We start from the raw sequence: 22737 nt of genomic DNA on the forward strand, positions 1-22737 counted from the left end.
GTGGCCAGGGAAGGAGCAGAATTTCCTGCACACCTCTGAGGCTGTAAGGCTGTGTCCCCAGCACGTCCTGGTGTGCCAAAAGGGTGGTTTTACCCAGAGCACATGGTGCCAGAGCACGGGCACCACAGTGATGCATGAAGTTTTATCTTTCATGTGTTTCAGGCTCTGTGGTGCCCAGGGAAAGCTCTGAGCTCACAGTCAGTGTCACTCAGCTCTGCACACAGCAGGGACACAAAACAAATCCTTGTCCTGCTGCACACCAAGGACAACTTTCAGCCCCAAAGCACAACCAAGGGTGGGCTGGAGGGAGGGACAAGAAGGATGGGACCTCACAGCCTGGGGCTGGAATTGGAAAATTAAACCCCAAGATGCAAATGGACCAAAACTTATCAAAGTGTGAGACCTCGTGACCCTTTGTCCATTTTGTGACCATTCTGGGTCTACCTTGGGTGTAGCCTCTTGTCCTCCCCAAGGTGGATCCTTAAAGGCCTTTTAATAAATCTCCACTTTATTCTCTGGCTCTGTCCAGTCTCTGTTCCAGATCAGCCTTCCCAAGGCATCACCACATCCTTGTCCTGCTCCTGGGGCCACCATGGGCTGTGGGGACACAGCAGCTGTGCCCTGGGAAGCTCCAATGCCCAGGGACACCACAGCTCTCATCCTCACGGGCACTTTGGGACATCACCCCAGCCATAGGCTCCAGGGATAACTTGGCATATGGCTTTCAGGCAGAGAAGGGATACAGAAATTCATTGCAGGGTTATGTTTTAATTTACATAAAGCACGTGGTCAGAGTTAAAAAGCTCTCCACCTCTACAATTCAAAACATTGTGGCAATGCAGGACACTACTGATGGTGCATCTATACAGATCCCCACTGCCTGAGATTGTGGACACTTGAATGGTGAAAATATCTAAGAGAAAGAGTGGGAGTTGTGTGCTAGGTAACATCAAAGAGTAGAAGAGGCAATTTTTTTTAAAAAAAGAATTACCTAAATCATGGATGTTTTTAAGAGGGCTAGAAATCGAACTTGCTTTTTTTTTTTTTTTTTTTTTTTTTTTTTTTTTTTTTTTTTTTTTTTTTTTTTGCAGATGACATTCCAACAGTCTTTTGTTGTTAAATACCTCCAGGGCGCTAATCTGCAATGGTATGTTACCAGAAAACAGAAAATGCCCAGAAACACTTGACAAACAAGGCTCCTGGAAAGGACCTTCATGTCCTTCAGATGAATGACTCTGGTAAATTCACTGAGATGACGTTTCTGACTAAATGTCCTGGGATCCTGCTCCATTGGTCATCCACCCAGTTTATCCAGCAATACAGTAAGGCCACCACAGTAGCAGATTTCAGCTTTTAGGTGTAACCTATAAAAAACACCAACTTGAATTTGAAAATTCCAGCTTTAACCACTGATTTCAGTCGGGATACGGCACAAAGAAACAATCTGTCACCCTTCAGAGCTGCTTTATAAACAGCCTTCAGGAACTCAATCCCAAAGGCTCCTGCCATTAAAGTACTAACCTGCTCAGGCATGAGATCACCTGCACAGGAGGTCACAACCAGGAGCTGGCAACACTTGTGCCAACCATCACCCCTCCTTTTTCCTCAGCAGGAAATCTTGCTTTAGCACAATTTGAAGATTTTCTTGACAAAGCCCCACCGGGTCTCCTACAGGTGCATTCCTGTGAGTGCCAGAACACATTGGCACCATCTGGGCTGAAGTGAAAATGCACTTGGGAACTGCTGCAGTGCCCTGAGGGCTGTCCTGGGCAGGCACAGCAAATCCCAGCACTCAGTAAATAAAGAAAATGTGTTTGTGCACAGGAAACATGACAAATCTGTCACAATCTACTGCACTCTGCTCAGAAACTTTGTGGGACTTTGGAGCACTGAATAATCTGCAGTTGAAAACCCTGAATGCTTAATTCTGCACCCCTGCTTCATTCTGCTGATTTATGCTGTTCAAAACCCAGTGAAATCAACTGCAGTTTGAGTATCTGGATACTAAGTCTAAACATGGTTTTTTTTCCCTGAGTACAGGCTCTGAAACTGTAAATTATTAATATTAATAATGGGGAAAATCTGTTATGTATAAACAATATAAGCAAGCAGTAACAACCATTTAAATTTGTTAATCTGAGAATTTCTTTTCTCTGATTCTCTTTCATAAACAAAATATTTTTTTCATCAGGCAGTATTCATTATATTCATCCTTGGTGTAGTTACGAGGCAAAAAATGTGGATTATTGATGAAATAGATCATAATGACTCTTTCCAAGCCATTATCATTTATCATTTAAATGTGTATTCAATGAGCTTTAATCTGCAAATTTTTCACGTTTGGGAGAAATTATGATTTAACAGATTCATTGTGTTTGCTTTATTCTTTTTTTAATACAATGCATGGCACATGTTCTACAGGCAGGCTACACATGGAGTAATTTTACCTATCAGAATGGAGTTTTAAAAAACTCACTAGAGAACAGCAGCTGAATTTTAAGGCCTCCAGTCTCCAGAAACACAACAGTGCTGGAACATCATTTCATTATACTAGTAAATGAGTCCTGCAAAATCTTCATAACCTGGTATATTGGCCTTTCTTCTGAAAAGTCTCAGTCTCCCATTACCTTTAAGGACAGCACCTCAACCAATCCCACCTGAGATTTCAACTATATAAATTTTCTCCTATCTCCTAAACAGGTGCTTTTTCTAGTGCCTTATATTAGGCAAACAAAAATCAATGAATGCTCTCTCGTTGGTATTAATCAGTCTGAGTTGTGTACCATATATTACCAGGGACCCAAGCAACATTAGTCCTTGTGTGGTTTTTTTATACTCACAAGAGTAATAAGAAGAATAGTGGTGAACACTTCAGCTAAAGCAAAAGAGCATGGAAAGTTCTGTCCTTAGGAGAAGGAAGGTGATATTGGATTTTTAGGCTGGTGTTTGAATAGCTGCAAAAATTACAAAACTGTAAGAAATGTCAGCAATTGGCAATACATGAGCTCAAGTTTTGTCTATAGCAGATTAATTCCATATCCAGATTATATATAATTCACTTAACACCCATTCTTTCTCAAGATTTGAAATTTCCTGAACAAATTCCCTCTGAAAGGGACCTGCTCTCTTTCTGAGCACACTCCCCTTGGCACCAGGAGCTCTGCTACCTGCTTTGAAAGACACGATGGGTAAATGCAGACAAGCTGACCAACCCACAGCTCAGACCATCCCCTGCTTGTGACCTCCTGGTCCTTCTTGACATCATCCCTGCCTGCTGCATGGTGGGAAGGCTCCCCAGCCAGGCAGGCATGAGGTAGGATGCCAGCAAGGGCTCTGAACTATTCCTGTGGTTCTATTCTATTCTATTCTATTCTATTCTATTCTATTCTATTCTATTCTATTCTATTCTATTCTATTCTATTCTATTCTATTCTATTCTATTCTATTCTACTCTGTTCTGTTCTGTTCTGTTCTGTTCTGTTCTGTTCTGTTCTGCTCTGTCCCATCCCATTCCATCCCATCCCTTTCCTTCTCCTATCCCTATCCCTATCCCTATCCCTATCCCTATCCCTATCCCTATCCCTATCCCTACCCCCATTTCTATTTTTATTTCTATTCTATTCTATTCCTGCCTTTCCTATTTCCAGCAGGTGCTCAGAGCAGCTCCAGGGTTCTGACACGGAGGCAAGCGACACGCACATGACTGACAGATGTGCCAAGATTAGTTAGGAACTGTGGCCTCCAAAAACATCTGTAAGATGCTGTGTTCCTCCTGGGGAAGCAGCCGAAGCCCTGCTGCCCTGGAGCAGCTGGGAGCTCACCAAGGCACCAGCAGTGTGCTGCAGAGCGAGGAGGCTCTGCCTGCCCCAGGAGGGGAGCTCTGACCACCCCGGGGCCATGCCTGCAGGCAGCTGGAAGGGATGACAGTGCTGAAGGCTTTTCTCATTATCCCTCTCAACGCTGTAATTCCACAATAAAAAGCCCGTGGATGGCTGTGGCAGGAATGCTGCACTCTGCCCACCGTGAGGTGCAACAGGGGGCACTTCAATTCTACCCTCAAGCATGGTTTGCCCCATGCTCACAGAGTAATGAATTAGTCATAGATTTTCCTGAGGACAGCTGACTTTTCCCTGAAACACAAGTATTTTCAAGTGTTGAAAGATAGGCATCTAAAAAAAAAAAAAAAAAGAATCATCTATTGAGCTTAACACAAAACAATCTCACATAAAAGGAAGTATTTTTTAACAGCACACATCTACTTTATGGCACTGGTCTCTTAACTTCATGCTTATGAGTTAAGGAAACAGCCCCTTGGTGGATTACTTTTCATAGTTTGCTCAGTAATGTGTTTACAAAGCCATTGTTGCAACTAGATGCTTTTATTTTTTGATATACAGTCTGCACTACAACAGTACATCTTCAGAGGTTTCGTGCTTATTTCAAAAACCTATTTAAATGGTTCTTTACCTGCCCTCCCAGCAAAACACAAGTTTATTGGCAGATACTCCAGGGCTCCATAGTCCAGTCTGACAGTAATTAAGGCAGAATTAGTGGTGTTTTGCAGGAAATGGTAACAGTGGCAAGTGTACAGCTGGATGGGCCAAATTCATCTCTGACAGCAACTCCTCTGAAGTAACTAACTTACTCTAGGAATTAATTCGACACTCGAAATTTCAAATAATGGCCTCTATTTTTAACTGCCTGGAGCACATAACTCAGAGCCTGAGAAATGTTAAGAGGCTTTTATTTTCCCTTATTAGAAAACTGCTCATCTACTTACTCTCTTTCGACTGTGTATCGAGTGTCTACTCCAGAAATGGGGGTTTTGTTAAAACAATATTGCATTATTTGTTAAGATAATATAATGCATTATTTCAATGCAACCTGCACTTGCTCAGTGTGTATCTGCCTTGATAATGGACACTATTAGTGATAAACAGTTCTCTAAACCATGCAAGGAGAAACACAAACCCCATTAAGCAAAATTTTATGTTTGTAAACCTCATTATTCAAAATTTTGTGTTAGTAAACATCCCCAAAATTTCTTCTGATCCTGTTGGATCATCCTCTATGCTGCACCAATACATAACAAATCCCGCACTTGGGCAGTACAGTCTGAGGAAAACTAAGGGCTGTATTTTTCTGTGCATGCCTTCTTCTTGAATTTAGACTCCAAACATGGTCTTGGGATTTGGACACTAAGCTTTGGCAAAATAATCTCTTCCAAAATTTTACCCATAGCTGTTAAATTTTCACCTAGCTCTATATGGCACCTACAATCCAGTCTGATTCTGCAGCAGTTATGTAACTCTATAGAACAGCTAATCCAAGTCAACACCATCTGTCCATTAAGAAACATCCATTCTCTGATATGTAGAATCTACATTTTTATGGATTTTGTTTGTCAAGAACCTTGCAATCCCTACCAGGACTCCAGAAAGACAGGCCTAGGATGTCCTGTGGGATAGGGACTTGTTCTGGCCCTTTGTGACCTTGGGAAGGTGAGCAGGACCCTCAGGACCCTGGGGAGAGTGAGCAAAGCCACAGGTTTACATGACATAGTGCTGCACACTGATCTTCAAGATTATATGATTTTGGGATGAGGGGGATTCCTGGATAAAGGGAAAAGAGCAGGAAATCCTTTAGGTGACCCTCAGCACCTTCTCCCTTCAGGCTACAGCTGCATTCTGCTCTCCACGGGGAAAAAACCAACTTAACCTCCTTTAGCAGTGAAGGACTTGCACTATTATCTCCCTCTGACTGTTGCATTGATTACATTGGAAAATGAGTAACTTTTATCACATTTGATCTGAAATAGCACTATCCAGCTTATGTTTATCCCTTTCCATCTACAGAACAGATAATTGCATGGATCCTTGGAGGCAGGCGAGACACTGTGATGTCTCTTTTGATCCCTGGTGTCAGGTTAAAGGAGAAGAAAATAGGAAGTTAACCTGTGATTTCACACTGGCCACTGACTGGCTCCTGCTGCCAGTCTGATCTGGGGGGTTCAGACCTTTTACAAGTGCATGTCTGGCTCCCTTCTCACCAGGCAGCTTCTCTTGCTGCCACCTCACATGTCAATGGTCTGCTGGATTCAGCAGCATGGACTCTGAATTACAATAAATTTTTTGCCTAAGAAAAAAAAAAAATCAAGTCTCAATTTTTGGGGGGTTTTGCTTGTTTGTTTGTTTTCTGCCTTTCATTTCTCTCTTCCTTTTTTTTTTTTTTTTTTTTTTTTTTGGTACAGGGAGAGGCAGATTATTTCAATTAAGAGCCTGCCACTGACATTTGTAAGCAACCTTTCCTCAGTTCAGTGCAGCAGTTGCAGTTTTAAGTTTCTCCCTGCTTCTGTCAGGATCTAATTTTCAAGCCCCGTTGCCATGGCAGCAAGTTGGAATTTTAATCCAGTACTAAAGGTCAAGACAGGTCACCAGTTTCAGTTCCTCTTCAATCTCCCCATAAGGAGCCACAAAAAGAAGCTGAGATAAAGGTCTGACCTAACAAAAAAATTCCAGTCTAGCACACAGCCAGACTTGAAGCTCTGTGATTTGTAAGGGCTTTCGAATTTGTCTGGAACCGCTGAAATAAATTCATGCTAAATCAAATATGGGCAGCACTGATTCACATTCCTCTCCCTGCAGAAAACGCACATCTACGTCCTCAAAACACAGTTTAAATAAGCATTTAAATTAGCAGGGACACCCAAAAAGCAAATAGTTAGTAGAGTCTAAGAGGTAAAAAGCTGTGAAAGCAATCCCCTCATCACTGCAGACATTTACAGCTTCTGCAGACTCAGATGAGCCTGACAGCTGCACTTACATCTTCCTGGACAATATGAGGTGGATGAGTCAACATCTTTCTTTCAAAACCCATAAAGATTTTTTGGTGAAGCATTTTGACTAAACAAGACCTTCCAGTAAAGGACAATTTCGTTAAAGCTAAATCACTTCCTCCTGTGTTTCCACAACAGGGACATTAATTAAGCAATTGGTTTGTACCTACTGAAGTAAGGCTACAGACATCTCCCTCCTCCTCCTGGGCTATATCATTTTCCTGGAAAGCTGCATTTTGCAGCATTAGGAGAGTCTCAAAACGCATTTTCCTGAGATGTATGGACACAAGTGAGCGAAGCAGCTCTTCCTCTGGGAATTTAAAGCAGTAATTAGCCCAGCAGCGGGGAATATTTTCCTTTTTCGTCGTTCAGGAGGATGCATTTGTAAGGTACAACTACTCTGAATCTGTGGCTCCAAGGGCTATCCAAGGCAGAGGATAATGCAGTGAGCGTGGCCCAGCCCCGTGGGGTGTTGTGAGAACTTCACTTCATAAAAAATAAGCCTTCTGGCCAGAAAATTGATAGGCTTTGGAGCCCTGCTGAGCCCTCTGCCCAAAGGATAATAGAAGCAATAGAAGTAGCAATAGATGTTCCTCTGGATAGAGACTGTGAAGCTGAGAAAAATGTGGTGGATTATTGGGGTTGTCAGAGGGATTCAGAGGAAAGATGCAAAGGATTAAGCTGGAATATTAGGAAAAGTGGCCGTTAGTCTTACCTAGGGTATTTAGGACCCAAATTGGGAGTCTCTAGCCCACTCTGGTATTATGAATGCCAACCTTCCTGGCACAATCCATTCTTCTCTCAAACTTATCACCCATTTCCGAGTATGACTATTTTGCAGATGAATCTGGGTGACAATTTTCTCTGTCTCAGGCTACTACAAGTCTACAAAGCCAGTAAGCCATGACAGGAAGAATGAAAAGGACTGGAGCAAAGGGCATCAGGAAGAAAAAAACCAGAGAGAAAAACGGCTTGGCTCTGGACCAGAAATTTCCTGACAGGTCAGAGTTAAGAGGAAGGGAGCATGGTGAGGTCCAAATTGTGGCAGCCAGAAAGCCAAGCAAGAAGTTCATTTGTATGTCTTTTATCAGCAAGTGTGTGGGTCACAAAACAAATGGGTGGGAGAGGGACTGACTGAGTGTGGTGGCTTCCTCTGCTCTACCCTGATTTACATTTTTGGATCTACTGAGTACATTTGTTTTTCCAAATGACTCTTTGAAGTCGCGCTGAAGTTCGGAAGTGACTCCATCCCACAGAAATGTCAATTGGGAGGTCACTCTGAGACTGGCCCTAAGCCATAAAGGCACAACACATGCTGCTGCCTGTGCAAAAAAAAAAAAAAAAAAAAAAAAAAAAAAGCTCTTTAAATACAGGGAAACCTGTGGCAGATTTGCAGTGTAACCACCTTCCAAAATGGGAAGTGATATGTGGCGGACAGGGAAATACATCAGGAATCCAAACATGTTACAGTGTGTCGTTTACCTCTCTCTATTAACGCTGACATTTCAGTGGTCGCAGTTCAGTGACTGCCTGCACTTGGCAGTGACACAGGAGTGCATCCTGCCTGAGAACAAAGTATTTCAACTGCTGCTCGTTAGTTAGGGCAAATAAATGTTGAATTTTTAATGGGGGGTTATACAGTATCAGAGGAAATTCAAATGGTTCAGTGCTCACTTGAGTTGCAAGCAGCAGTGCTGGCAAAGAATGCAGTTGGTTAGCTTGGTTCAGGCAGTCTTAAAGGCAGCAAGTCTCTGATAGGCAAGAAAAATTATTAAAAATTGATCAGCAAAATATCACAGAATTAATTTAGTGCGGTTCCCACAATTTTTTAAACTGATTTATAAACATGTCAGGAGAAAGAGATCACGGAAAAGAATGTATTAGGAAATAACTTTATTTTGACAGGGAGGTTAAACTGCATGTGAGCCAGCTGAATAATGAAAACAAATTAAAAGTCTAATTTAGAAATGATTTTGAATAATGGGTTTATCTTCCAAGATACAGGGCTTTTAATTATGACACTGGATTTTCACATATTTCACATCAGCCAAAATATTTTTAAGTTTGCTTCTATAGGCAACTGTCCATAGGAAACACTCATATATTTTATTCCAAATTACTTCATACTTTGCTCAAAAAGGCAAAGCCTGCAGCGGTGAGGAACAAAACAACAGTCCTGACTGACTATCATTGCTTCAAACCCAAGAACTTACAAGGCAGAAGGATTCAAAGGAAACTTCTAGCTTACAAAAGAAAACAGTAAATATGAAAGATGAATGACATTTCTCTAAAGAGACCCTTCTATTCTCATCTGTTTGTCCCTTTAATACAGTGCACTGGAGCTCTCTGAAGATTAATGGAGTTCCAATTACATGCCACTGTTGTTTCACTTATCATAATTTGTACGAGGCAGTGCCAGGCCCTTGTAGTCATGACTGCCCCAGTTTACCCGGAGGGAATATCTCTGGAACTTCCTACTTCTAACAGACCATTCAGGCTGCCCACGTGAAGGTAGGCTGTGAAAAAGAGCTCAGCTGGTGCTCCCGTGCCTTGTAATGGTCAGCAAAAACCTGGAATTAGCACCACGAACCTTTCTGTGTGTTACACCTGGGCTGCACTGTCACTGCAGCACAGAGAGAGAGCTGACACATAAATAGAAACCTGCTTCCCTATGCCAGTTGGAGATGAATTTTACATTTTTGGTTCCGGGTACGTTTTTGGAAATGATGCATGAACACTGAATGAATCCATTTTTTTTTTTTTTTTTTTTTTTTGGCTGTTGTTGTTTTTTTAATTGATGTCTTTCCAGGTTAAGAATTCATCAGTGCTTCTTGATTTGAACGTTCTGAATAGTTCTGAATAACAACATTACTTGTTGTTGCAATATCCAATACTTGGTGTAAAATCCTCTTGATGTCTGATTACTCTTCAAAAGGACCTCACGCTGATTCATTTCAAACCGTGAATTACCTTTAATTCATAGCTTGCACATGCTGCCAAATTTTGTTTTCTGTGTTCCCAGGTGGCTGTCCCTGACACAGAGGAGATCTTCCAAAAAGCCATTAGATACTTATGGAAAGTATTTAGATGTCGAGAAGCACATTTCCATTTTCAAATACGCTTCCATCAAGTATTATGATAATATTTGGGGTTAGAAAAGTACTGGTATTTATCTGAAATTTTTTTGGAACTGTGAAGTGAAATCCTGGCCTAAATGAAAGCAGTGCTGAACACCTTTAGGAAAATCCTGGCTGAAATATCACAAAAAGATGTTCAGCTGCTTGCTTTAGTTTTAAGCTCACTGTATTTAGCTGCTCTCTACTCTCAACACAGGTTGTGTATCATTAAGTATGATGGATAACAAAAACTCCATAAAAGATAAAACAAGTTGATTTTGTCTGATCCATAAAACTTTGCTGCTGTAAGTTTTTAATGGTTTCCGGTAGCTCACTGAGCCCATGAGAAGGGCCTTTTAATACTGTATTAATACAGTAAGTATAGGAAGTAATTTTATGACAGGGGAAGAATACCATTATGATTACATTCTTCTTTTTAGCTAGGCTTTTATGGAAACTACCCAAGACTACTCTGCAGTATGATTTCAAAACACAGGATGTGCTTGATTAAAAAGGTTCTGGGTAGTTTCCAACTGGACAAAGGCCAAATGCTAACAACCAAAACAGAACAAAAGGACTGGATGTTTGAGGATGACATACTTGCAATGGCAATTATATAACAGAAACCCAAGTCATGAGCTGAGCCCGTCCCCTCAAATTCATGGAAGCTGACAGAAAATCCTTTGCAGTGCAATTGGTTGCACCTTATCTGTTCCTGCTTACTATGCTTCAAAATAAACTAATCAGAGCAGACTGGCTGAAAACTGACCACACCATGCCCAGCGGAGATTTACTGTGAATTTCAAGTTACAGAAAGGGAAAACAAGGGCTGCAGTTTTACATGGCCTGGTTTCAGCTGTAAAAATTCACCACAGTACACACACACATGCATGCACATCAGTGTTCAAAATTTTGTTTTCAAGATTTTTGAGTGAAACTTAGGATCTGAGGTTAGTTATAAGTACATGTTCTCATGTACAACATAGATGCAGATTTTAAACCAAATCCCAACTGCTCTATTTCCATTTTACCCTCTGCACTGGGGATTTGGTTTATTCAGCATGTGGATGTAACAAAGTATACTGAAACACTAAAAAAGGATGAAATTTGTATTTCAGAAAGCTTTACTTGGCCAAGAAGCCATGCATCTTGCATCCCCCTACAACAGCAGCCCATTGGTAAATGTATCCAACTTACAATATGTCATCCTCATTTTTCCCCCAGAAAAATGAGTGTGAACCTAAGAAGTGCACCCAGAAGTGTGCACCTGAAAGGCTATCTTGTAAAAATCATACACCCCTTCAGTCTGATCTTCTATGATGCCAATGTCCCTACACCTGAACTCTGGAATGACTTACAGACAGCTTGGCTGCTGGAGCAGGATGCAGCACCATGAAGGTAAAAGTATCTCTGTTCTGCATTCACCCCTCAATCAGCCACTCAGCAAGGCAAGCATATTATTACCAGCTCCTTTGGATCTCTAACAAAGCCAGTGGAATCTACAGGACTGTCACTAGCACCAGTGTAAATGGAAAAGATAATTTAAGTTTCACTTAAATTGCACACGAACTTAAAAAAGTTGGGTAACAGCTAGAAACATATCCAGGTTAAAAGGAGTCCAACAACGCAGACAGATGAACAGAGTCATGTTCAGCCAGATTTGATCAAACTGAAATATGGATGACAGATCCTATTGACAAAATATGTCATTGGTGGGGGACAGAGTTTTGAAGCCAGTGAGACCACACTGTGTGGCTGAGAGCACAGCAACAGATGTTACTGGGGATAAGCTGGGCTGTCATTTCACTCATACACTCCAATATCCCCAAACCCAACTAATGTTAGAAAGACTAAATCCTCCTTTATACAACTGCAATCTGATAAACACTCCATCATTAAAACACACAATGACTGCAGGAGCTGTCTGCCTATCAGGGTTTGTCTGGACTGCACTATCCAGCTCTCCTTGATGCCATTTCTGTCCCACTCCTGCTTTAATTTCATTATGTGCTCAAGCACTGCAATTCCCCGTGAAGGTGGTGGTAACTGCACACACAGATCTAAAGAAACACATTGGCCTTGTAATACCAAGGCTCACAGTGGACTGCCTTCTAACCTCCCAAAGCCCTGTGGAAATTCTTAGAAGCTGCCTTAACAATTTTTCTGCAGTAAAAGAGAAAAAGTGATAGTAATGGGTTAGCTGATCTTCATTTGGAAGCTAAAAATAAAAGTAGCTTTATTGCAGCTCTGATCTCTCATGTGTAAAATCTATCACCCACCGTAAGAAGGCAGTTCATTGCAGCAGAAATCTGATTGATAGTACTGGAACTTTAGATCAAGCAGCAGAACAGAGAACAACTGGTTCATAAAATGTACTCAGTGTCTTCGGGTTTTATATCAGGCTTCCTATAGAGAGCTTTGGTACCATTAAATGCACTATATACCACTGAGCTCTGAAGCACTGTTCTTTTGAAATTCAGCTTATAACTATAAACCATGATTGACAAGTCTATTACTGTTGGTTACAAACTATTGAAATATTGTCTTTTATGGTACACTCACTAAAATATTTTTTTCACAGTGGAATCCAAAGACATTTGCTTTTAGAGAAAAATAATTTTAAGATGCAATAATATTTTTTCCTTTTTTTTTTTTTATTATTATGGAATGGGCTTGATGTTAGATTTGGATCACCTTGATGTTCTGAGACATGAATGCACCCATTCTGTTACCAAGAACTGTGAGTACAGTTTGCTAGAGTCTTCACAACAAACCAAGTCATTACTGGAAACCAAACAGCAAATGACAAAAATTAATTTGTTACTAAGTTTAATAAATAAATACTATTCCTGCAAATTAATCTAAATACCATTATCATTCCTATCCAATTCTGATTTAATCTGAAAAAAACCCCAAAACCCTATTTAATTTTAAAATTTGATCATTCGCTCAGCCACAATTTTGTAAAGGTTTACTCAACCAACTGCCTTTGAATTAATACTTCCATGGCTTGAGTTTATGAGTAAAGAACAGGACCTTCAGAGCCTGCTGAGTTACATCAGCAGATCCAGCACCCACATCTGCTCCAGTCCTGCATCTCTCACGCAGCCACAGACACATCACTGAACTCCAGCAGGCCCTTCTGTGTGCACAAACTTGCACTAGAGAATCTGTATATTTAAATTCATTCTTAAAACTTGTGTAGGTACCTCCACATTGATTTTTTTCTTCCCCTACAGGGATTTTTAAAATTGTGTCTTTCGTAGATTAAGGGCAACCACTAGAAAAAAAAATTCAAATGAACATATTGTATTTACACAACTCTCAGTTAAGCTAGTGCAGCTCTGCATTCAGGACTTCAGGACACTTAACACTAAAAAACCCAGCAGCTCTGAACTGAAATCAGACCCATACATTTTCATAAGCATAAAACAATAGCCTACTGTTCAAAGTTGCTATTTAGCTCCAGTTTGCAAATTAGAGAACCTGGGATAAAAGTAAAAGACAATTCAGTCTCCACTCACTGCTACACTACTGCAGCCTTACACCAGAGAAGCACTAGAGAAAAATGCTTTAACACAATGGAGAATTAGCTCTTTCACAATTTTCAACTGTCATATTTATGTATCATCTGTGATTTTCAGCTGCTTCAAAGTGTATGAAACTCAAGACCAGCTTTTCAACACCAGCTAGCAGAATCATTCTGTATGATGTGTTTTACTCTCTCTCACTGTATGAATGTAAAAATTCCTGCATCATCTGTTCATTGGGTTGCATTTTCTATTGTAAGAGGCTTAGTATCTGATGAGAGAAGCATAAAATTGATTTAATTTTGGCAAGCTGTAGAACTAAAATCAGCATTATTTCTGCTTAATAAACTCATCTTTCACACATACCTCTGTAAGCTAATGCTTAAAAAGAAGAAACAGTAATAAGCACTGGAAACATAAAACTGGTTTATGGCTAATTTTTAAGGACTACAGAGAACACCTGAACACCAGGACAAGATTATGAGCTGAGCTTATTTGGAGAAATAAGCTCATTCTTTATGATAAATTTAAAATGAGATTTAAAGCTGGAAATAATAATACTTACGACTTTTGTGGCACTGACTTAGTTGCAACTTTCCCTGCTGGATCACTCCACTCTGCAAACAAAGGAAACACATTTTCAAATGTCAAAAGATTACTGTAGAATTAAAATGCACCCAAAGCTGTCAGCCCATCTAATTATACTTGGTTTCACAACATGCCACAATGCATAACATGTAATAAAAATGGAACTGATCTGCCTTAGCACCACAGAAATTAATTTTTTTAGCCTTTGTTTTAATGACGTTAAGCAGACAAAAAACCAAAAAACAACAACAACAAAACACCCTAACCCTGACTGCTAGGACTGGGATGATAAAGACCTACTTTGTACATTGTATCCTGAGGTCAGATGTTGGGAGTCCTACAAAGAAGAACACACAAAACGTCAGCATTAGTTAAATAAGATGAAGAAGGTAAGATACATCTTGGCTCGCTGGATTAAGGGCATTACACAAACAGGGAAGGAGATGGCACAGGGAAGGGATCATGGGATTGTTAAGGCAGCACCAGTGACATTAGTTTAAAAAAGCATTAACAGTGGAGACAGAGCACCACTGAGGGACCCTTCAGAGCTGGGGCAGGAGCGTGTCCTCAGCTGCTGTAAATCTCATCCCCCTTCAAGGAGACACTGCACAGATTTACACCCGCAGCAGCCCGAGCCTTCCCCAGCCTTGGCCAGGGATGGACAGCTCAGAACACAGCAGGAATGCAGCTATGCATTAAATTCAGTGCCATTGCCTTCCTTTTGTTTGATCTCCCCGCCTGGAAACGCACTCATCTTTCATTGGTAGTCACTGGTTTTTATTTGGGCTGTGACACACAGGATTTGGTAAGGACGTGGGGAGCAGATCTCCACCTGATGGAAACTGGTCCAAATCCAATGACATCAATGGAAGTGCAACAACTTAAAACCAGCAAAGAATCTGGCTTGCAACACTGAGTATGCTAACGCCAGGATTCTTGTTGGCTCACAATAACTAAGCTGTTTCTTTAATGTCACAGTGTTTTCTGGCGTGGTTTTTCTCTAGGCTCTGCAGTCCACAGTGATTGTCATCAGCTTTCCTTCCAAGCTGAGTCTGATCAGTTGAAATTAAGGTGTTATTTACAACCTCATCCTACAGCCAGGCACTACTTTGCTGGAAGTCTTAGTTCTGTAGGATGTTAAAGTCATTAAAGCCCTCACTGCACTTCCTCTTAGGGCATTATTAGTTCCTAATATTATATTGTGCTGTCAGTCAGTCCCTTGTGAAGTAAATAATGCCCTAAGAGTTAACATGGCACTTTAAATTTGAATGTCAAAGGGATAAATTGTTTTGATAAGTTCCACTTCTTTTATCACACTTTTAAAATGTTTGTTTCTCATGAGAATACCTTTATTTTAATAGCTAAATTGGAAACTTCTAACAGTGCCCGTCTCTGGTTTATAGGGCTGCACAACCTAGCCATATTATGTCCTAGATGTGTAATTTGGCCAGCTATAATTGATTCAAAGTGATGTTCTAAAGACACACTTCTGTTCTATTTTTTAAAAGACTAGCAAACATGGAAACATTTATGTGCTTGCCTATTGCCTGCAATGCTAACTAAAAAAAAAATCTCATTTATATTTTGTGTTGAAGTGATACGGTCAAGAATTTTAGGATCAACATTTAATGTGCCCAGAAATTAACTTTGATGTGGATCTTAAAGTTCAAAGCCAAATTGATAAAAACAGAAAAGCGACCCCAAAATTTTAGTTTCTCTGAACCTATGCTTATACTGCTACCAATGGGGAGAGTGTCAGCCCGCAGGACTGAAACCACTTTCTGTAGGGCTCATCAGGAAAAGAACACTAAACTAAGGGATGGTATAAATAAATAAATAAATAAAACAAAACTATAAAACAAAACAAACCCAAATGCTTCCAGCCAGTAAAAATCTGTATTCACACTGTCCAACTTAAAGGGTTCAACTGACTTTTACCCAATTTGCAATGACCATTAAGCTCCTGTAATTATGAGCCTACAAGAAAGATGGAGAGAGGCTTTCTATAAGTATATACAGTGACAGGACAAGGGGAAATGGCTTCAGACTGAGAATAGATAGATATTAGGAAATATCTATAGTAGGTTTAAATTGGATATTAGGAAAAAATTCTGTACGGTGAGGGTGGTGAGGCACTGGAACAGGTTGTCCGGAAAAGCTGTGGATGCCCCATCCCTGAAGTGTCCATGGCCAGGCTGGATGTGGCTCTGAGCAACATGGTCTACTGCAAGGTGTCTCTGCCCAAGGCAGGGAATCAGATGAAACCAGATAATCCTTAAGGTCACATCCAACCCAGGCCATTTTCTGATTCAATGACTTCTGATGCTTCACACTGCAGGAAACTGCAGTGACAGTGGCAGTGCAAGGGCAGTAACAATCACATCCCATTAAAATAAGACATTCTGGGCATTGGCTGTGGTTTTGTTTAAGAAGCCACAGATATTGCTAATTTCATTTCTTTCCAACTCAGTACGGTGGTTATATTTCAGACAGGGGAAATCAGTAAGAGCAAAATCACATTCCAGCTTCTAAACCAGGATATGATTGCTTGAACTGTAATGTTAAGCAGTACCAGTTTCAATCAGTAAGTGGGAAAAAAAATGTCCATTTCAAACCTTTTCATTGCACAAATAATAAATATAAGAAAACCAAACCAAACATATTTCACTTGACGTAGAAAGACTCCTAAAACAACATTAAAAAGCTCACTTTGCATCCACTGGGTCTTCTGCAGCTTTAAATAAGCAGCTCTACCAGTAGCAACAGTCTGATTGGGAATTTCCAACTAAAAATAGTATCAGAAATTTTTTAAAGTGGGACCAATTACAAAAATAAACTCTCCAGCAAAGAGCACTCAACAGAACAGAATGCTGATCAGGTCACTGGTAATAGCCCACTTGTACCTTGCTTGGGATAGAAAACTTGGTCTGCTCAGCCTTGCCAGGAGTGTGAATAGCAGTGAGAGGAGGAGGCCAGGAATGGGTCATCTCCTAGGGAAGAAAGAAAAGGTTTAGGAAACAAATTCATGTACGTAAAGAAGAAAGAGAGCTAAAAATGGCCACATCTGCTCCACTGAGCCTGGAGCTGCAATTGCTCAAGGAATCAACCCCACCACCTCACACCCTTGGGTTGCAGATGAACACCTGAACAACCCCACAGGCAGGACCTCCTCAGAAGGAGAGTGAGGACAGGTTTTACTCTTGAGGATTGTGACCATCCACGAATTCATCAGAGGGCAGGTGTCTCCACCTCGGTGCTCAGCCTGCCAAGCTGGATGAAGAGAGCAGAGCCCAGGCAGGCAGGAGCCCTCCTGTGCAGCCCTGGGTGCAGCCCTGCAGGGGACTGCGTGGTGGAAGATGCACCCTGACTGCAGAGTGGCAAAATGTACAACAGGCAGGTCTAGAAAACTCTGGAGTGGGCTTGCATGAATGGCTGGTGTAGCAGAGAGCAGGGACAGCACCACAGCATCTTCTTGTGGCACTGGCCACAGGCTCTTCCTGTGGTAAGCAATGTCACAGTGTTGGTTCCACTTTAAAATGAGGGACTGAGAGATCAGGTGCCTCACACAGAGTTACCCAGAAAGCCTGTACTTAGCCAGGAAATCCAAGTCTCCAGTGAAATCTGCCAGACCATCTAAACCAAACCCACCCATTTTCTGTGTCAGTGTGTTTATTGGTCATTTGTACACTCGTGTCCCAATTATATTTTAAAAAACAACCTGGGTGCTGTGGCTACCAGCCACCAGCAGAGGAGCAGGGCACATCTGTCCTTCCCCTGCAGGGAACAGCTGCCCCAGCAAGCCCAACAGGGGCACACTGGGGCTTGTGCTTGGAGCAGGAGGAAAAATCACCAAACCCAAGGAACTGCACAAGTGCTGGCTTAGGCAGAGCTTGTAAATGCCCTTTTAATGAGTGTGTTTTATGGGAGACACCGCTTCTTTATCACTTATCTTTGGCTTTAATTTAATAAATATCCAGAGAGGCAGTAATAGCTGTCTCTGGCATTCTGTTGTATCTTTGTCTTGGTTGTTTTTCTTTGCCTAAAAAGAGCAGAAAGAATTCTTTCTTGAGACAAGGGAGGCAAAGAGAAGAAGAGCATCCAGTCCCAAAAATCTTACGTGCAATTGCCTCACTGCAGTAAACTACACTTCCCAGCTGCTCTTACACACTGGTCAAACCCAGGGCTAGTCCCAACAAGGCTTATAAACAGGCCAGTTTCTGTAGATAATATGACAGCCATTTAAATGCTCCACAAATAAAAACACAACACAATGCAATTGATGAGGCAAATACAGGTGTTGCCATAAGAGCAGTGTGGTGGGTGCATTTTGGCTGAACACAGACCCTGGGTGGCTACAGCTGAGACTAACTACAGGTCACTGAAGACAGAGCCAGCAGGTTTCAGAATGACAGCTGCCCCTTCCAAATTGCGTGTCCTGCAGGAGGTTAGGAGGGAGAAAGGCAAACTCTGCACCACGGCCCTCAGTCAGTGGGACAGACAAACTCCTGTCTCAGGCTGAACTCCTGAAAGAACAGCTGGGTTTCTGCTTGGAGCCTGTTGTCACTGCCCAAAGCCCAGATGGTGGCAATGAGGAGGAAAGGAGCAATTGTTGAACTGCTCATCCCTTCCAGTGTGTGAGGCTGTGGTAGCTGTAGTGCCACAACAAGAAGAGCACTATTAAATGCCATTGATTGTCTAAGCTCTGCACAGGAGAAGGCAGAAATAGATTTCAGCATCCCATGAACTTTTCTGTGGGGTAATATGATCCAAATCCTGCATGCCTCGGCCAAAGCCTGTGCCACAGAGGTTGCTTTGTGGCAAATCTCTTCATAGCAAAATGATGAAACAGAGACTGTTGAAACAGACTGTATCACATAATTAAAGAAGGCCAGGCATTCTGACTGAAGGCACAAATGAAGAATATTCTGGAACTACAGTTATAGGTTTGACCTCAGTCTCTGCCTGCCCACACAAAAAATGCTGTACAGAGAGCCTGGGATTCATGGGGAGGTGATGCCAGCAAACATTTCAGAATATTGCCTGTCAAAACACATGTAGTATCCACTGCCTACCTACTTGGCAGGCTGAAGTGTAAGCAAACCCAGTCATCTCCCTACTAGGGGACACGTGAACATAAAACAGTGGGAAAAGCAGCCTGCTGTTATTTGAGGAAATTCAGTTACAAGGTAAGAAATCCTGCCTCCACTGAGGTTAGGACTCTCCAATCTCTGTGTTTACAGAGTGACCTCGTGAGCACCAAAATCTCTTACAAAGGTACAAACCTAGCCACACACTGGAGCATTTCACTTCAATTCTCACCGCAATGAAAATCATCGGACAGGAAATTCCAGATAGGATCACAAATACAATAACAGCACAAACATTTAAAGCTCAGCAAAATAGACCAACACTGTGTGTGGAAGGAGTGAGAAAACACACTGTTAGCTAAAGAAACACACCTACATCTACCTACAGACAGGTGCCAGAGCACTGTCGACCAAAGAACCTTGAACCGTGGTAGAGAAAGTTTTGAGTTTACTCATCTGAAAAATGTTACTTCAAAATGTCTGGGCCACCACACATGTTCCAGCCCCACAGAGCTGAGTTACAGAAGAACATGCAAAAGTGGCACTGCACTGTTGTCAGGGAAGGGCCAAAATCCCAACCCCACACTCTGCAGGGATGTGACTCCATTCCCAAAGCACAGATAGGTTACTCTGGACTACCAGAAGTAAATATGTCATTTGTTTAATAATCCACATGACTTCACCACGCTTTCTCATGCCCCAATTTGTTCTGGAGGTCCCTCATCTTTAAGTATTTGCTAAGCTCTATTTTGTTTAGCTTGTGGAATCTGATATATCTACCTTCTAATATGCTAAGACTATGAAGAGCCACACAGACTGTGTGTGCTGTGTATGCAGCCATTAAGATGTGTCTACAACCACCTTAGTTTGTAAATACCTGGGAAAATAGACAGGGAATTAAATTCACGTTGTTTTTTTTTTTTTTTTTCCAGGAAAAGTTAAAAGACTTTAATCAATCCAAATTTGGAAGTATTTAGAAATTCCTGGAAGTAAAAATAATAAAAGCGAGCATATGAAACACTTTAAAGAGGAATTTAATGGAAACAAAGTAATCCCACAAAATTGAGTTAGGATTTATTTTCACGTGGTTTGGACTTAAAATAATTCCAGAATCATGTTAACTGTTGAAGTGGGTAGATGACTGCTATAGAAGCATGCATTTTTTAATAGACCTGGAGATTAAATGTGAAAGTAAACCTGCACTGTTTCTTGGCTTAAAAGTCACTGTGGTCCTCTGATGTAGTAACATCAAGCATCCTCCTTTCTGAAAATTATTTAAACATTGTCTTAATTGACTCCATGTGTTTTATTTATTAGAGCTAGACATGCTCGTCTCTTCAGCTAAGTCTGGTTTTTTTTGGCCATAAAAGCCCTCAGGTAAGTAACTAAGAAGGACACATGCAGACATGATCTAATGAATCACCCAAAACACAAACACCCCAAGCAAACCTTCTAAGGGATGCAGAGGTACAGGGCCAAATCATGATTTAAATGGAAGGAGAGGACTGGGGAAGCATTTAAACTTGCAAGTTTCTAAGGAAGAGGTCAGAGAGAGAGAGAATTGAGTACAGGGGATATGGGGCAGATGGTAAATAGCTTTACAAAGCCAGTCCCTAAAATTAATAGCCGCCTTCAAGATTTATTTCCTGTCTCTGCATTTCATTTTTCCATCATTTTCTTCTTGTTCAAAAGCAAGTGTGCCATGTTTTTAAGAACAGATAAAAGCACTGAGCCAGGCTCTAAGAGGTCATTATGGAAAAAAAAAAAAAAAAAAAAAAAAAAAAGCAGCAGGATTGTGTATTCTGCATTCCTACTGAGGCAGCTTCCCTTCCTAGTGCGCTCTGAACCACTTAGCCTGATCTAATTTGAAGTTTCCCAAGATACAGGGCTCATGCTACTTCCCTTGGGAGAACTGAGGGGAGACATGAGAACAGCCTTTAATTACAGCAAGAGCCGCTCCTGAAGGAGAGAATAATCTGTTCTCCAGTTTTATGGAGGATGTGAACTTCAACTGCAGCCAGAAAAATTCCAGTTAGACGTAAGAAAAAGCTCTTTAATGGTCAGGATCCTGCAGCACTGGAACAGATTGCTCAGAGGGCTACACCGACTCCATCTGGGGAAGAACATGCCTAAGAATGCACAAGCACACATCAGGCAGAATTGAAGAATTGATTCCTGCACTGGGACAGGGATGTGTGGTAGATGATGAGATTTCTAAGACCCTTCCCAGCCCTTTTTCTTGTTCTGCAGTGTTTTGATACATCACGAGTGGTTTGGCCAAGCCTACCCTTACTGTTCTCTTGTGGATACCTCCACAAAAAGACAGGGAAGGAAAACCACAATCCTTTTTTTTTTATTTCTTCTGTGGCCCCAAAGGCATCTCAGGACCAACACTTTGCCACATCATTAGAGGGCAGCCAGTGGAGCAGGAGGAGGACCAGCCCACCACACATCACTAGCAATAAATTCAATCTGAGACTGCTGCTAAAGAAACCTTATCTGTGATATTCCCTCTGTCAAATGGCCCTCTCAGAAATTTTAAAGCTTAGCTAAATCTGTTGCTTTAAAGTTCCTCCAATTTTTGGAGATGTAGCATGTAAAAGTTGCATTCAGAAAAAATTAATATGTGAAGATGTTCTAAGGTTACTAGAAACTTGATGCTCCAGCTGGTGCTAAGCAACCTACTGCCTTGATGAAATAAAGAATAAATTTAGAATAAAGAAAGGAATAAAGACAGCCAAGTGATTTACCATTTATTAAAGACTCTATTAATGATTTATTAATGTTTTATTAACTATTTATCCGTGCAACCTTAGTAAAAAGCCTGTCTTGTTTCACAGCATCTTTCTGGTTTCTGCATTTATACAAACCTGATCAAACCCTCTCTGCCAGTAGTGCATGAGGGGCAGCCACACTTTCTGTGTGTGATGCATACTGAATTAAAAGCCATCTCAGCCTCTTTCATCTTTGGGGGAAAGGCTAAGGAAAGAATGAATATACAGATATATATTTATACATGGGAACAACAAACAAATGACACTAAAGCCTAAAGGAACACACAGACAATAAACCTACGGGTTACTTTCATTCATATTCCTTATGAAGGAGTGCATAACTTGCACGAGCAGCTGGAAATATCCTGACCAGTCATCTGCCCTGCTTTATACTGGGTCAAAGGCTTCCTTAAGAAGGGATTTTGTCAGTATTGGCATGGATGTGACAGATAAAATCATATTTGATTATGATGTTTCAGCATTTAAAAAAAATCTCATCATCATCATCAAAGGGACACCACACCTTTTTCCCTGTAAGACGAAAAAAAAAAACCTAAAAGACTTTGGGGATGGCCTCCAAAGAAAGCTGTTTTTCCTGCTGTGAATGTTAAAGCTGAAAATCTTTTACTCATGCAATTGTTTTAGCAAATTTATTATGAGTGGCTAGTGCCCAGCACATATATTTTGAGGAACAATGTGGTGGCATCTACAGTAATTCTTTGTCATACTAAAATTTATCTTGTTACTGTCCCTAAAACTGCTTGAAAGACAAATGAAAATACAGTGCATAGATGCAGTTTCTTATTG

General features: G+C 41.1%; 1 protein-coding gene across 4 annotated transcripts in view; it reads right to left on the reverse strand.

The window, feature by feature from the left end:
* The window catches only part of AFF2 (ALF transcription elongation factor 2), a 391718-nt gene that overhangs the window by 112909 nt on the left and 256072 nt on the right, over positions 1 to 22737 (reverse strand). For all 4 annotated transcript variants that reach the window (XM_066334072.1, XM_066334071.1, XM_066334073.1 and 1 more), the window contains exons 5-7: positions 16973 to 17059; positions 14370 to 14406; positions 14047 to 14098 (exon numbers count right to left, since the gene is read on the reverse strand). In XM_066334072.1, the coding sequence (XP_066190169.1) occupies positions 14047 to 14098; positions 14370 to 14406; positions 16973 to 17059 (176 nt within the window). The remainder of the gene's footprint in view (positions 1 to 14046; positions 14099 to 14369; positions 14407 to 16972; positions 17060 to 22737) is intronic.

The sequence above is a fragment of the Sylvia atricapilla genome, chromosome 21 (genome assembly GCF_009819655.1).
Source record: "Sylvia atricapilla isolate bSylAtr1 chromosome 21, bSylAtr1.pri, whole genome shotgun sequence".
Taxonomy (NCBI): Eukaryota; Metazoa; Chordata; class Aves; order Passeriformes; family Sylviidae; genus Sylvia; species Sylvia atricapilla.